Here is a 14,757-nt window from a genome sequence, read left to right as displayed (position 1 = left end):
TTGAACTGTAATTTATTTAATATGAATTTTATTGTTGGGCATTAAAGTTGTTTTAAATCTTTCACTGTTACTGATAACACTGTGGTAAATAATCTTGTACATCTGACTTTGCCTGTGTTCCAGTATGTCTATAAGATAAATAACTAGAAATGGAATTATTGGATTAAAGATTATATATGTGTTTATAATTTTTTCACCAGAATGCCCTCAGAATGTTTATAACAATTTATTAAGCCAGCAGCAACATATGAGAGTGGTTGTTTCTCCATAGCATTGCCAGTCGTAAATTAAGCATATTTGCAGATTTCTGTCATGTTTCGCTTTGCATAATGGCCAGGTAGCTCCTGTTAGACTAACCTATCCACAGATACAAAGCCATGTGCCTTAAGGCACTGGAGAGTGATCAAAAGCAGGCAGATATTAGATGGGAGGTTGATACTTAGAAGGGAAAGCAGAGCTTATGGGATAAAATCTAAATGTCTAATATGTGTGAAAGAAAGCAGGAAAATAATTTGAATAAATAATGCCCAGATATTTTCAAATAGAATGGAAGACATGCATTTACAGATCGAAGACTCTCAACACACCCCGACCAAGACAAATGCAGGGAAAAAACAAGGCACGTCATAGTCAAAATACTGAAAACCAGACATAAAGAGAAAATCTTAAACCACCATAGAAAAGAACACTTTACATACAGGTGAAAGTTATTTGTGTCACCACTAACTTTTCATCAAAAACAGTGGAGGTCAGAAGACAGTGCAGTGCTATCTTTAAAGTGCTGAGAGATTTCTCCCAGTCTGTTTGGTGAAAATTGATACTCAGTTTAGTTTTAATTTGTATTTCTTTTGGTACGAATGGGGTTAAGCATTTTTTTTTCATATGCTTGAAGAGTCTCTTGTATTTATTTTCTGTTTATCCTTTCTTTTTGTTCTCTTGGGTTTTTTATCTCTTCATTAAGAGCATTGCTGTTTGTGATGGAGTTGCAAATATACTTTCCTCAATTTGCCAGTTGTCTTTTAACTTTGTTGATGGTGGTTTTTATCATCCAAGCAGTTTTATGATCCGGTAGTCAAGTTTGTCTATTCTTTTGCGGCTTTTGAGTTATAAAGTCATTCCTGCTGCCAGGTTTTATAAAGACATTTGTCAGTGTTTTCCTCTATATGGTTTCAGTTTTTACATGGAAATTCCTAGTCCACTTGGAGTTTTTCCTTATATATGATCTGAAATATGGGCCTAAGTCTTGTTTATTTCTAGATGGCTACCCAGTTGTCCCACATTATCAACCAGGCACTAAATCTTCTGGACTGATTTCCTGTTCCATTAGTATGTCTCCTGAAGCCACAGCAGACTATCCTGCTGTAATTACTGTGTGTCTATATGATGCTTTGCTGTTTGGTATAGCGAGCCTCCTTTCATTGCTTTTCTTCTTCACAGTTTTCCTGGCTGGTATTTTGTCTTTTCTTCAGAATAGAAGACGTTCATCAGTTCCTGGCTGGTATTGATTGTTTATTTTTCCACACAGTCTTTTGACTCAGCTTTTTAAAGTAGCCTCAAGTAATGAGCCCCAAAGCTTGGACAGGGGCTTCAGGCCAGGTCTTCCTGAATATGCTGTCAGAGCTCTCTGCCCTTTTATGGATATTATTTTTTGGAGGTTTTAATTTATAGGTGTATTATTTTACTTTGGATTAATGACTCACTCACTCACTAGAATATAAGCTCCAGGAGGGCAGGGATCATATTTCTTTTACTCACTGTATTTGTAGTGCCTCATATAAGGCCTGGCACATGTGAGGCTCTTAATCTACAGTAATGAATAGATGAATAACTTTTGAATCTTGAGGTTGAGTTTTGACTGTCTGTTATACTCTCAATGACTTCAGGCAGGTTTCTTGACTGTTCTAAGCCTCAGTTTTCTCATTTCTAAAGTAGATGTAAATGAATTATACCTACTGAACTGGGCTTTGGGAATAATTAAATGATATACCTTAGAAAACATTTTCGTGAAGTGTGAGATGTTCTAATTAGACTAACTTGGCTTTCCTTCTCACCTGTGGTAGATAATTATGTGTTTAACAAGGAACAGTCTCTAGATTTAGGCTGTTGGTTCTGAGTCCACTTGAAGATTCATCCTTACCAAGCTGTCACCCAGCTGAAGTTAGTCACTCTTGAGTATTTCTTAGCTTTTAGCCACCTAAGCATTAAGACAGTCAGTTTCAGATAACAGCTTGTTTGTTGACAGCAGACTGTCTCTAAGAAAGGAAGTACAATTTCACTTTGCAGAGCAACCTTGTTTTGGAATCCATTCTGCACAAGATGTCTACCTGCCACTTCTGAAAGGAAAAGAGAACTACGACACAGCTGTTGTTACCAGAAGAAAAGCTTAGACCTAATAAACTGCCAAAACTCAGCGCTGTTAGTTTAAGGTACTTGCCAATGTACTATAACTTGAAGAAAAGGGAGGATGTGCATATTTATTGCTAATGCTGGGGAGATTGCCATTAAAGCAGTTGGCAGAATGGCTGACATTTTAACGGTCGTAGGTCAGATCATCTTCTGCGTCTATTGAAGAGAAGATTTGACCAAGGATTGACAAAAAGGAAATCAGATGATTCTGTTGACTTGGCTGCATCTAAATGTCTCCTTTTCGGCTTACAGGAAAGATTGCTATGGAAGCAGTCTTTGATGTTGCAACAGAGTGGCTGTAAATTGCTTGAATAACTGTTGGAACTTCAAATATAAAAACAAAGGAAGAGTCACTGTCTGAGGTCGAACTTGAGGAGTTTTCACTTGTGTTAGGCTCCTCATGTAATGTTTAGGGCTCAAACATTTTACATTAGGATATGTTTTCAATCACTGTTTACTCAGTTTCCCATAAAAGGGTTCACTTACAGGTTGCAAGGAAAATCTGTGGCAACTGAAAACTGAATTTTAGAACCTTAGTCTCCAACATTTCTGACGCTGTTAGAAACAAGTGCAAAATTTTCTTTGTTCTCTCAAAGGCAAAATAAAGAATGTATAGTAAGCTTGAAAGTTAGAGATCATAAAGCACTTTGTATGGTTTCCAAAAAGTTCAAATTCTTTTCACACTTTTAAGCTCTTTTTTATTATTAAGTTATGTAAATCAGCCCTTTTCTGATAAACAAATTAATATTAATCCTGAGATCAACATTTCTTTTATTGTGAATTTAGCTGTATAAATCAGTCTTTTGCCACCAAACATAAATTTATATTAGTTCTAGGATCAACATTTTGAGAAGGGATAAAGTAGGGACCGTCTGAGCATTTTAAAAAGAATGTTGGGCAAAAATAGCCAGTAGAATAAAAATACATTGTGCAAGCTAAAATAGGGCAAAAGAGCTAAAATGCAGCCCATGGACTAAAATAACTGGCAGTTCAAATGAGTCCAGGGGCTAAATATGTGAATATCTTCCGATTACCTTATATGTAGAAGAGTTTTTAATTTTTTAAATTGCACATTTCACTTCTTTTGTTGTTGTTTTCAAAAATAGTCTAAGAGCCATTGAGTCTAACAAACTAAAAGATCGGAGTTTGTTAACTTTAACATTTTAACCTACAGGTTGACATTTTTAGGCTAGTAGGTAAAATGGCTATTTATTGATTGGTAGGGAGTTTATCTAGTAGGCATTTAATGTTCACTCATTTTATGAGTGATTCTTGCATAGCCTACAGGGGTTTAGCAGTGGGGCACACTGGGGAAGTTTCTAGGAGACCTGAGATCAGTGTTAGTGCTTATTTATGCCAGAGACACTGACCTTGTTGCTGTTTCTTGAACATTCAGGTGGACTCCTGCATCAAGCCTTTTTACGCTTGTTCTCTTTACCTGAGATATTTCCGCCCATGTTTCATATGGTTTACTTCCTCACCTCTTTCACATTTTAGATGAGTTGTTACCTCGTCAGATGCCTCTATGAAGAAGCTAAATCCCTACCATCTGAGACTTTTGAGCCAAGGAGAAACGTAATCTGACGAACATTGAAAGGATCTCTCTTCCTGTGGTGATGGGAATCATTTGCACATGAGTGATGGCTGAAGCGTTTAGGTGTGGTTGCAGTCATCCAGGCTGGAGATAACAATGGCTCAGGTCAGGCGGCTATGGAGGTGGTGGAATGTGGCTGGACTGAGGATATAAATTGACAGTAGAGTCAGCAGGATTTGCTGCCACTTGGAATGTGGAAGCAAGAGAAACATAAAAGTCAAGAGTGATGCTGAAGTTTTTTGGCTTGAGAGATAGAAAGAAATCGCCATTCTCTGAAACGAGGAATGAATATGAAAAGGAAAGTACAAAATCAAGATTTGGGTTTTTGTTGTCATAGCTGAATAAATGAAACTTGAAGTAGAAAAAGATCTGAGATGGCGATAAAATATTTGAGAACCCTCCAGGCATAAAATCAGGAACCTGGATGAAGTCACCTGGTCACCTGGGTAAAGAAAAGAGGTCTTGGGGAGAAGCACTGGTACCCACCAGTGTTAAGAGATTGCGGAGACCAGAGGGAGGGCCAGTGAAATAAAAAGCTCAGAGAGACTGGCTCTTGGAAATCAAGTAGAGAAAGTTCCAGGAAAAGAGTGATCAGCTATGCTGGAATGCTTCTGATAGAACAGTTAGAAGATAAAGACTGAGATAGGACGTTAGATTTGGCAATGGTGTGGTCACTGGTGACCTTCGTGAGCTGCTTTGGGAGAGGGATGTGGCGGCAGGGCTGACTTAAGAGGCTTTTGGAGAGAAAAATAAAAGAGAAAATGTAGACCTCAAATATAGACTAATCTCTAGAGAAGATAATTTTGTATAGTAGAACAGAGGAATGAGATGGGACTTGAAGAGACCTTTCAAATGATGTTTGCACATTAATGGGAGTGAGTGGATAAAGAGGAAAAAATAGAGTTTACAGAAGATGGATAAGGGGGACCATTGCTGGGAACCTGTATTCTTTGATGAGTTTTCCTCCCTCTATAGCCCTGTATGCATCACTCAAGGGAGACTTCTGTTCTTTCCAAAATCTCACTGGGCTGGATTACCCTCTTATGTGTTAGTTGGTCCGTTGTGTCCAATTCTGCGACCCCATGGACTGTAGCCTGCCAGTGTCCTCCGTCCATGGAATTCTACAGGCAAGAACACTGGAATGGGTTGCCATTTCCTTCTCCAGGGGATCTTCCCGACCCAGGGATGGAACCCAGGTCTCCTGCATTGCTGGCAGACTCTTTACCCTCTGAGCCTGCAGAAAAGCCTCATATTCCCGTCTTGTAAGTTCCTGTATAATTCTGTTTCTCCCATACATACCCGTTTCAAAGTATGACCTCTTGTACTTAACACTTCACAGGGTATGTTAGTCCTCTAGCAGCTTCACAGAACACTAAAACCACACTTTCTAGTAATCTGGGACTATAACAGAAGGTAAGAATTTTATCAGACTCTTTCACAAACCTTCTCCTCCCGTCCATCATGACGAGCTGTTTATAGACCCTTAAGTGGCTCTTAACTGTTCTCTTAAGTGTTCGATTGTGAGTAGCCTGTGCGATTAGGGTTCCATACTGTGTCAAAGATGATTCTGAGGTTTCTGGCTTGAGAGACCAGAAGAATGGAATTAGCATTTACTGAAAAGAGGGATAAATATCAAAGGAAGAGCACAGCTGTTGAGCCCTAAGGAGTAGCATCATTTCTCACCATTGGCATTCCTGGTGGCATGATGACTTCTGGGACCTCAGCATTGATTCTGGCCATTTGGTTCTCTGTTTTCTGCCTTTTCTGTCATGGGATTAGGCTTGTGGGATTGAAGAAGTACTCTGTCCTTAGCCAGAGATTGATGTTAGTTAAAAAATGTTGCATGCACAAATATGTGGATGGTAGCTATCATTTTTATCTTTTGAGCTCAAGGTTTATATTTCTGTTTGCATTTTCAAGGTTTTAGGTCACAGTTAGGGCCAGGACCTTGAAGCCAGTCACTTGGGTATTTGTAGAAAGGAGTGGTGACTCTTCTGAAATCTTATGTAAGAGGTGTGCATACATCCTTAAGTGTGTTCATCCACCCATCCATAAAAAATATTTATAAATGCTTGCTGTATTTAAAGATGTGTTAGGGAGTTTGAAGTGCTTGTTTTATCAGGAGGGAAGAGGTAGAGATTCAGGGAGCTCTGTAGTGGTCATAATATGAAAAAGGCAGAGACCACTCTTTAGAGTAGTTCTAGCTCATCCCAAGAGTTCTTTGTTCAAACAGCACATCATAAGAAAACCCATGGTATCATAAGGAAATCCCAAGCTGCACTGCAGGCTTGGTGTCAGAGAGACTGAAAGACCTAGAACTTTACTACCTCAGCGCCCCTCTTTGTTGCCTTTGCAGAAGTTTCTTAGAACTCTGGTGGCTCAGAGGTTAAAGCGTCTGCCTTCAGTGTGGGAGACCCGGGTTCGATCCCTGGGTCGGGAAGATCCCCTGGAGAAGGAAATGGCAATCCACTGCAGTATTCTTGCCTGGAGAATTCCCATGGACGGAGAAGCCTAGTAGGTTACAGTCCACGGGGTCGCAAAGAGTTGGACACGACTGAGCGACTTTACCTTCACCTTCTTAGAACTCTGAGGTGTCTGCCATAGCACAGGTGGAAAAACCCTTCCTTCTAGACCATGACAGAGTTGTTTTTCTTTTTTTTTTAATGTCATTCCTTAGTCTTTCCCATCATAAAAAATACAATAAATTATGATGATTTCCCATTTTAAAATGAGAGGGAAACTTTTTTCTTTTATATAAGTTTTCTGTTTTAGGAAAAAAATAGAAGTTATTATTTAACTTGGTTGAATGTTTTAAATCACAAAACCTCTGTATATCTTTCCTGTAGAGACTAGTTCATAGAACTGCTGAAAAATTTTAGTTGATGATGATATTAACAGATCATCAGGAGTCTTATTTGGGGTACCTGCTGATACACTCCTTTATATATGTGGATAGAAGTTTGACCTTTGTTCTTACTTCCAAATGTAGTAGAAAGGATGGTGATTTATGTCAATAGCCTATGGGTTATAAATATTAGTGAAATGGTCTGAATGCTTTAGTAAATCAGAATGGGCAGGTCTGTGCCTATTGTTTGGATTTAAAAAAATCACACATTCATGTATTCTTTTCATACTGTTAAAAAACAGAAAGGTAATACTACTGCATTATAATTCTAGTGCACATTTAAAATGCAGATTAAAAATTCTAATTGTATTTTTTAGTAATTAATAATTTAATAATGCTTTTTGATCCTCTCCTACTTTTCCAACTTTCTTTTCTTGCTTGATGTTAGGAAACCCAAATTGAAGATGCCTACAGTTCAAATAGGTTGAACTTGTGGCCTTGGCTGTAATTGTCACTTCATAATCTATTTTTTATTTTAATCTTATTATTAAACCTTTTTTCTTTCTTGCAGACTGGTGAATTTTCAGCTCGTTTCCTTTTGAAGTTGCCAGTGGATTTCAGCAATATTCCCACGTACCTGCTCAAGGTAAAAATGTATGATTATCACTATGAGAATGCATTTGAGCTTTTTAAGTCATTATTTAACTTTGAATATTTGTATGTTTTGCCAACATTTTGTTGAGATGATGAATTCTATTAAAAATTTTATTGCATGAAGATCCAGTGAGCTAGTTACCTATGAGCTAAAATTATAGCCCTAAAAAATAAATTCAAAATGGACTTTCCATATAAGATAAAATTAGTATAAACAAATTAAACCTTGGGAAAAAGACTCCCTTTAGTTAATGATCTTCTGGGGATGAAAGACTCTTAAAAATTACCTTAATATTCATTTTGTCTCTAAGTAGGATTGCATATTAACTGTTTTGTGCTACAGGGCATTTCATTTTCTTTATTTATGTTAGCACTTGATCTCAGGCATCTTCAAAGTTGGACTGCCCTAGAGAGATCCAGAATTGAATTACGCCAGTGTATATGGTACTTTAAAATACAATGAGGGCAGGGGATGGCTTGGGAGCCGCTGCTTTGGGAAGGGGTCTGCAAAATGCTTTGTAGAGGAGAGGTGGAACCCAAATCCACACCAGACTGTGATTGTTGTTGTTTAGTAGTTCAGTTGTGTCTGACTCTTTGTGACCCCATGCACTGTAATCCACCAGAGTACTCTGTCCATGGGATTCTCCAGGCAAGAATACTGGGGTGGGTTGCCATTTCTTTCTCCAGGGGATCTTCCCAACCCACGCATCGAACTTGGGTCTCCTGCATTGGCAGGCGGATTCTTTACCACTGAGCCACCAGGAAAGTCAGGTGAAAGAAACTATGGACCAGTGAACTGGCAAGTTCGGAACAGGAACCCTTGAGACAGGGGCCTGAGTTTTTCGTGGATGTGGTTTTGGGTATCGCCTCAGCCGTATTTAGCCTGTGGTGATATAGCTTTGCTGTAACGTGAGAAAAATTTCTGCCTTCCAAATTTGATGTTATTCAGAGAGTTAATCATATTTATTACAGTCTAGAGAGAAGACAAAATCCTCATGCAAATATTCCTGTGTATTATTGTAGTCATAAATAACATGAGATTATTCTTGATAGTGATTGGAATTAAAGTATAGTCTGATAGAATATAAACTATAGACCATAGGAAATATTAGGACTTTTTTTTTTTTTAGCATTCTACCCATGGAATTTATTAGTTTTTTTACCCCCTAAGTAAAACATGGGATTTTTGTGCCTCATTAAATTTTCATTTTTAATTTCTAGTTGACTGTTTTCCCACTCTGTATCCAAGAGTTGTGAAATCCAAGTGAGAATGAAAGTTAGCAATTTATATTAGTTTCTCAATACTCCTGTTGTGGAAAATAGACATATTAGACCTGTAATTACCAAGCATAATTAATTTGGTTTCAACAGTTACGGTGCTCTATTAGAATAACAAAGTCTCCTTGGAGACTCTTACGTAACAGACTCACTGACTTACATATGTCCAGTTAAAACTCTATTTCTGCTCATTTAAAACAAAATTTAACAGTATACAAGAGGATTATTATTCACATAGTCACTTTAATCCTTAATTTATAGTTACAGTGTCTTTGTTTTGATCTGTTGGGCCTTATCAGTTTGAATGGTTATCCTGTTTATTTGAACTTAGTGTTGCCTCTGCTCATGTTCTTGAAGGTCAAAGGAAGAAAAAAACACACTTCTTGGATCATAATCTATGTAATTTTTTTCCCTCTTCAAAATCAAATTTCTGTATTTTCTATTCTAAGAATTCTATCTTTATGTTGTTATGCCCTTACTTTCCTTGCCAGTCAGATAGGAAAAAGGTAGAACCTATTTGGCAAAATTGGAAGGTGTTTTTTTTTCCCTCTCCCAAAGTACAATGAAGTACTTTTTCTACTCTAAGTAAAACGCCTACCTTGCAGCACTAATGTCTTTCTGGATCTTTTAGTTCCTACAAAGAGAGTAAAACAACAGGACAAAAAATATCAGTGTAGGCAGGTTCATTTTTCGCCATACCCTCTCCAGCATTTATTATTTGTAGACTTTTTGACGATGGCCATTCTGATTTTTGCGAGGTGGTACCTTATTGTAGTTTTGACTTACATTTCTCTAATAGTTAGCAGTGTTGAGCATCTTATCATGTACCTGTTGGCCATCTGTATGTATTCTTTGGAGAAATGTCTGTTTAGATCTTCTGCCCCTTCTATTTAGGTCTTTTTTATTTGATTTTTTAAATTGAGTTCTAGAGCTATTTGTATGGTTTTTTTTTTTTTTTGATATTGGGTTATATGAGCTGTTTGTATACTTTGGATATTAACCCCTTATTGGTTATATCATTTGAAAATGTTTTCTCCCGTTTTTCATTTTGTTGATGGTTTCCTTTGCTGTACATAAGCTTTTAAGTTGAATTAAGTCCTGTTGATTTATTTTTCCTTTTGTTTTCTTTGCCTTAGGAGACAGATCCAAAAAATACTGCTGTGATTTATGTCAAAAAGTGTTCAGCCTATGTTTTCTTGTAGGAGTTGTATGATTTCAGAGCTTACATTTAGGTCTTTACTTCATTTTGAGTTTATTTTTGTATATGATGTGAGAAAATGTTCATATTTCATTCTTTTACAAGTAGCTGTCCAATTTTCCAAGCACAGTTTATTGAAGAGACTGTCTTTTCTTCATTGTATATTCTTGCCTCCTTTGTCATATATTAATTGACCATAAGTATGTGGGTTTATTTCTGGACTTTGTTCTGTTCCATTGATCTGTACGTCTGTTTTTGTGTCAGTACCATACTATTTTGATTACTGTAGATTTGTAGTGTAGTCTGAAGATAGGGCATGTGATCCCTCCAGCTTTGTCCCTCTTTCTTAAGATTCTTTTGGCTATTTGGGGTCTTTTGTGTTTTCATACAAATTTTAGAATTCTCTGTTCTAGTTCTGTGGGAAAATGCCATTGATATTTTGATGAGTGTTGTAGTGAATCTGTAGGTTGCCTTGTGTTGTATGATCAAGAATTAATGATTTAATTCTTCCAGTGTATGAACATTTTATATCTTTCCATCTGTTGTGTCATCTTCAGTGTCTTTCATCAGTGACTTATAGTTTTCTGCATAAAGGTGTTTTACTTCCTTAGGTAAGTTTATACCGAGTTATCTTATTTTTATAGATGTGATTATAAATGCAGTTATTTTCTTGATTTCTTTCTCTGGTAGTTCTTTGTTAGTGTGTTGATATGCAATGGATTTCTGTATATGAATTTTGTGTTCTGCATCTTTAGTGAATTCATTGATGAGCTCTAGTAGTCTTTTTCTGTTATCTTTAGGATTTTCTATGTATATTATCATGTCATCTGCAAACAGTGACAATTTTACTTCTTCCCAGTTTGGATTCCTTTTATTTCTTTTTCTTAGCTGATTGCTATGACTAGGGCTTCCAGTACTGTGTTCAGTAAAGGTGGTAAGAGTGGGCTGCTGTCATTCTTTTATATAGTAGGGGGAAAGAGGTAATAGCATGATCATTTAAGAAGTGTGTGTATGATAGTCACATTTTGTGACTTGTCATCGGAAGACTGAATTTTAGTTAATTTGCAGTTTTAAAATTCCTCACTCTTCTTACCTTCCTTTAGGAAGAGGGGAGGATTTTGCATTCTGTGCAGCCAGAAAAAGAGAATTAGGCTGATTAATCTCCCTGGATTCCCCCCCCCCCCTTTGGATGAATACTTGCTTTGTCCTTTATTATGCAGAATTGTTTGAAAGTCCATTTAATTTTGCATATTTGCTAGGAAGGAAACTGATAACTTCCCCCAAATAGTTTCTTTTTAAAAATATAGCAAGCTTTGTTAGAGTGATATATAATATATTGATTGTAGTTGTTTCTCATAAAACATAAGATAGCAAATATTAAAAATCCCCCTGATCCTGGTAAATGAATATAAATTCAACGAATTTTTATTTAGTGAAAATAAATTTTATCCTTATAAAATTTTTTTCTCTGAACCATTCATTAGATGATGCTTCAAAGTTTGAAACTTTTTAGTTTATGAAATTTTTTGGATCCAATAAAGTCACACTTAATAAGCAGCTTTTATAAATAAAGACTGCTTTAATTCACTCCTGTGAAATCTAGTCTTAAAACAGCTGTCTGGTGCTTGAAAGACCATAAAAAATTCCCAGGAAACCCTCATCTTATCTGAAAGGAAATAGTTTCTGTCTAATCAAATAGGAGTAGGCATACTTTTATAAAAGTAGGAATGTGTACCTGGAAGAAAGTGCCACAAAAGTAGAGTGCTGTTTATTCCAGTAATAATTCTGATTTATCATTGCTAAAATTGAGCCAAATTTGCATTTGAGACTTAATCATGTGGAAAGTAGTGAGATGGTCTAGAAATAGCCTGCAGGATATTTCCCTTTCTTCCTTCATTAAGGAGGAGACAAATGACTGCTTTTAGTTCATTGTCCTTTTCCCACCTCCCTTCTGTAGAGAATCAGGGCTTAGAGAAAAGCATACTCTAGATCAGGGGCTCTAGATGTCTGCACTAGAGGGCACGATAGTAAAATTTTAGGCTTGCAGGCCGTGTGGTCTCCATCACCTACTTAACTCTGTTGTCACTGCGTGAAAGCAGCTATGACAGTATCTAAATGAATGATTATATCTGGGTCCCAATAAAACTTTATTTACAAAAAACCAGACATTAAATTGGCTTTAGACTGTGGGCAGTTGTTTGCCAGTCCCCTTTCCTAAATTATAGGATGGAAAGTGGGATAAATATTGCTTTACAGTATCATCATAGAAAGATGAGAAAAAAGAGATTTGGTTCACGGAGTTCAAGTTGTTTTTTAATACTGTGGTCTGTTTATTTTTATTTAACTAGTACCTTGAGCTTGGTTGTAGTCTCCCTGCCTCTTTTCTTCTTCCTCTCTTCCTTTCCTTCCTTATTTTCTTCCTCCCTTTATTCCACCTTCTCTCTTAAACAGTCTGTTAGCAGCATATAATTTACTAAGTTCTCTTCCAAGTCTTAGTTCCCCTAACTGTTAAAATGTGGTCAGGCTATTGCATACCATATTGGGTTGTTGGGAATATCAGTGAGATGATGAAGATGGTAGTACTTAATACACTTCTGAGCTTGGAGTAAGTGCAGAATAGAAATGGTTTTGATTTTATTTAGTCATTAATTTATATTTCAAAGTATTGAATTTATTGTGTTCTAGGAAGAAAGCACTTCATTGAAATTAAGATAGAGTTATAGTTACTGCTTCTTTTTTCTTCTGTCCTGTTTTCCCCCAATCTAGAATTCAAAACCCAAATTTTCACTTGCCCCCAATTTTTGTATATAATTTATGGTAATCTGAACATAATATTTTTCCCTACAGAAAATGAAGAATAGTCACAGGCAGCTTCTGTGAAATTTCTCCTTTTGGTTTTGTTTTATTGTTTTACTGTTTTCTTTTGCTTTTATTTTTTTATGGTATGCTTTTGTTTTTTCCTCTAAATTATAATTTTATAGTGGAGCTGTGTCTCAGATCACTATTTGTTGACCAGCTTTGTTGCCTTGTCCCCATATATCTTGTTAGTTCTTCAAGTAGAGTGTATTCTATTACATAACAATGCTTTAGTATCATGAATTAGTTCATACATGATTGATAAATAGTGGAAGTATATCAGTATAAGGCAAAAGTTGCCATGGTTTATAGTTAATAGGTTGACCACCAAATAGCAGCTGGATGAAAGTTCACTAGTGCAGATGAATTTAGCAATCTGTGAAGGGTTCTTGTATGGCACCCAATGTCCATTCACGTCATTCCTTCCACTTGGCTCAGTTTTGCTGTACATTCTGTTTTTAAGTATTTACTGCATAGCTTCTTCCCATCTTTGTGGAAAAGAAACAAACATAAGACAATAAGCCAGAGTTCTTTCTCTCTGGCATCATTACATTTTGTCCAAAACCTGCTTCTCTGCTATAACTTCTGATGATGATGTCCCTCTACGTTTTCCTGTAACTCAGCTGTTTCAGGCTTTCCTTGTCGCCCCTTTCATTAAGTTATCTTCAGCTTTTTAAAAGTCCTATACTTAGTATAATAATTCTTTGTTTATTACAACTATAACATGTCATTTTAGGTATATTAGTAGTTTCACTGAATATACTTTGGTTTTTGTTAATGCTACAGTTACAGAGTTGTACAGGCAACTGTAAGGTAAAGTCTAGACTTGCCATAGTTTTCTCATAAGCCTCTTATTTTTAACGTGTGATTTATTAGAATGCAGTTTTTTAAAGGAATGCAGTTTTTCACTTTATAGCAGAAGCACTTATATTCAAACAGCCAGAGATTCTGTTCTTTTATAGGCTAGGCATCTTTTGTCCTTTCTACTTATATGTCATAAGTCTTTAAATCCTTCTCTGTCCTTGTACTTCTCTTCAGTAGGTATTCCAGATTGCTGGCATCTCTCTTAAACTGTGGTGCCCAGAAATATGCACAAAGCTTCAGATAGGATTGATCAGGTCAATGTTCATTAGACCTCTGATCATCACCATTAATTTGTATTTATTGAGCTTGTGAAGAAAAACTAAACCTCCTTATTTTACTAATCCTGTTTTATGTAATTGGTTTTTTAAGGCAAAGTATAGATGAATCCCTTAATATTGATTTCTTTTTTCCCCCACCAGCTCATTTATGGGGGAAGTATTGCCACCTATAATTCAGAAAGGAAAGTGTGGATTGAAACCAGATAGTTCAGTGAGGGTAACAAGAATTGTAAGATATGATCATTACAGGTTGACTCTTTTGTTTTTTGGAGCTGTTTTCTCAGTGGTGACATTTCCCCTACTCACATCATAAAGTTACTGCCTGGCACTTGACAGGGGTAGTGTCAGTTTATCACTGTCATCTGTTACTGTTAATGTGTTTTCATCAATCAGCCTGCATACAACTCAAATAACAGTAAAATCTGGTTTGGTGTGTAAGATGATTGCATAGACAATAGTAATGCAAGTCATAATAAATTAAGTACCATAAGAGAAGTACAGAGTTCTTTAGTGGATTGGTGAGAGATTACATCTAGGTAGAAAAGACCTTTATAAAGGAGGTGATATTCGAGATGGGCCTAAAAGACTTGTTTTGATAGAGAAAGTATGAGCATGGTTTTAGGTGGCAAGGAAAGAACATTTGGAGAATAGTGGAACAGTTTAGTTTGCTTAAATGACAGAATATGTGTACAGACTAGTGAGAAATAAGAAAGGAAAGGCATTTTTAAATATACATAATGATATAGAAAGTGAAAGAAGTGAAAGTGAAGTCACTCAGTCGTGT

The 14,757-nt window shown here is 36.5% G+C and overlaps 1 protein-coding gene across 1 annotated transcript in view; it reads left to right on the top strand.

Annotated features, from left to right (window-relative positions):
• The window catches only part of BRE (brain and reproductive organ-expressed (TNFRSF1A modulator)), a 402,733-nt gene that overhangs the window by 127,869 nt on the left and 260,107 nt on the right, over positions 1-14,757 (top strand). The window contains exon 6 of the mRNA XM_005686868.3: positions 7,417-7,491. Coding sequence (XP_005686925.1) covers positions 7,417-7,491 — 75 coding nt within the window. The remainder of the gene's footprint in view (positions 1-7,416; positions 7,492-14,757) is intronic.

This window comes from Capra hircus, chromosome 11 (genome assembly GCF_001704415.2).
Source record: "Capra hircus breed San Clemente chromosome 11, ASM170441v1, whole genome shotgun sequence".
In the NCBI taxonomy this organism is placed as follows: Eukaryota; Metazoa; Chordata; class Mammalia; order Artiodactyla; family Bovidae; genus Capra; species Capra hircus.
Note: the sequence above shows the minus strand (reverse complement) of the source record. Positions and strands in the feature narration are given on the sequence as shown.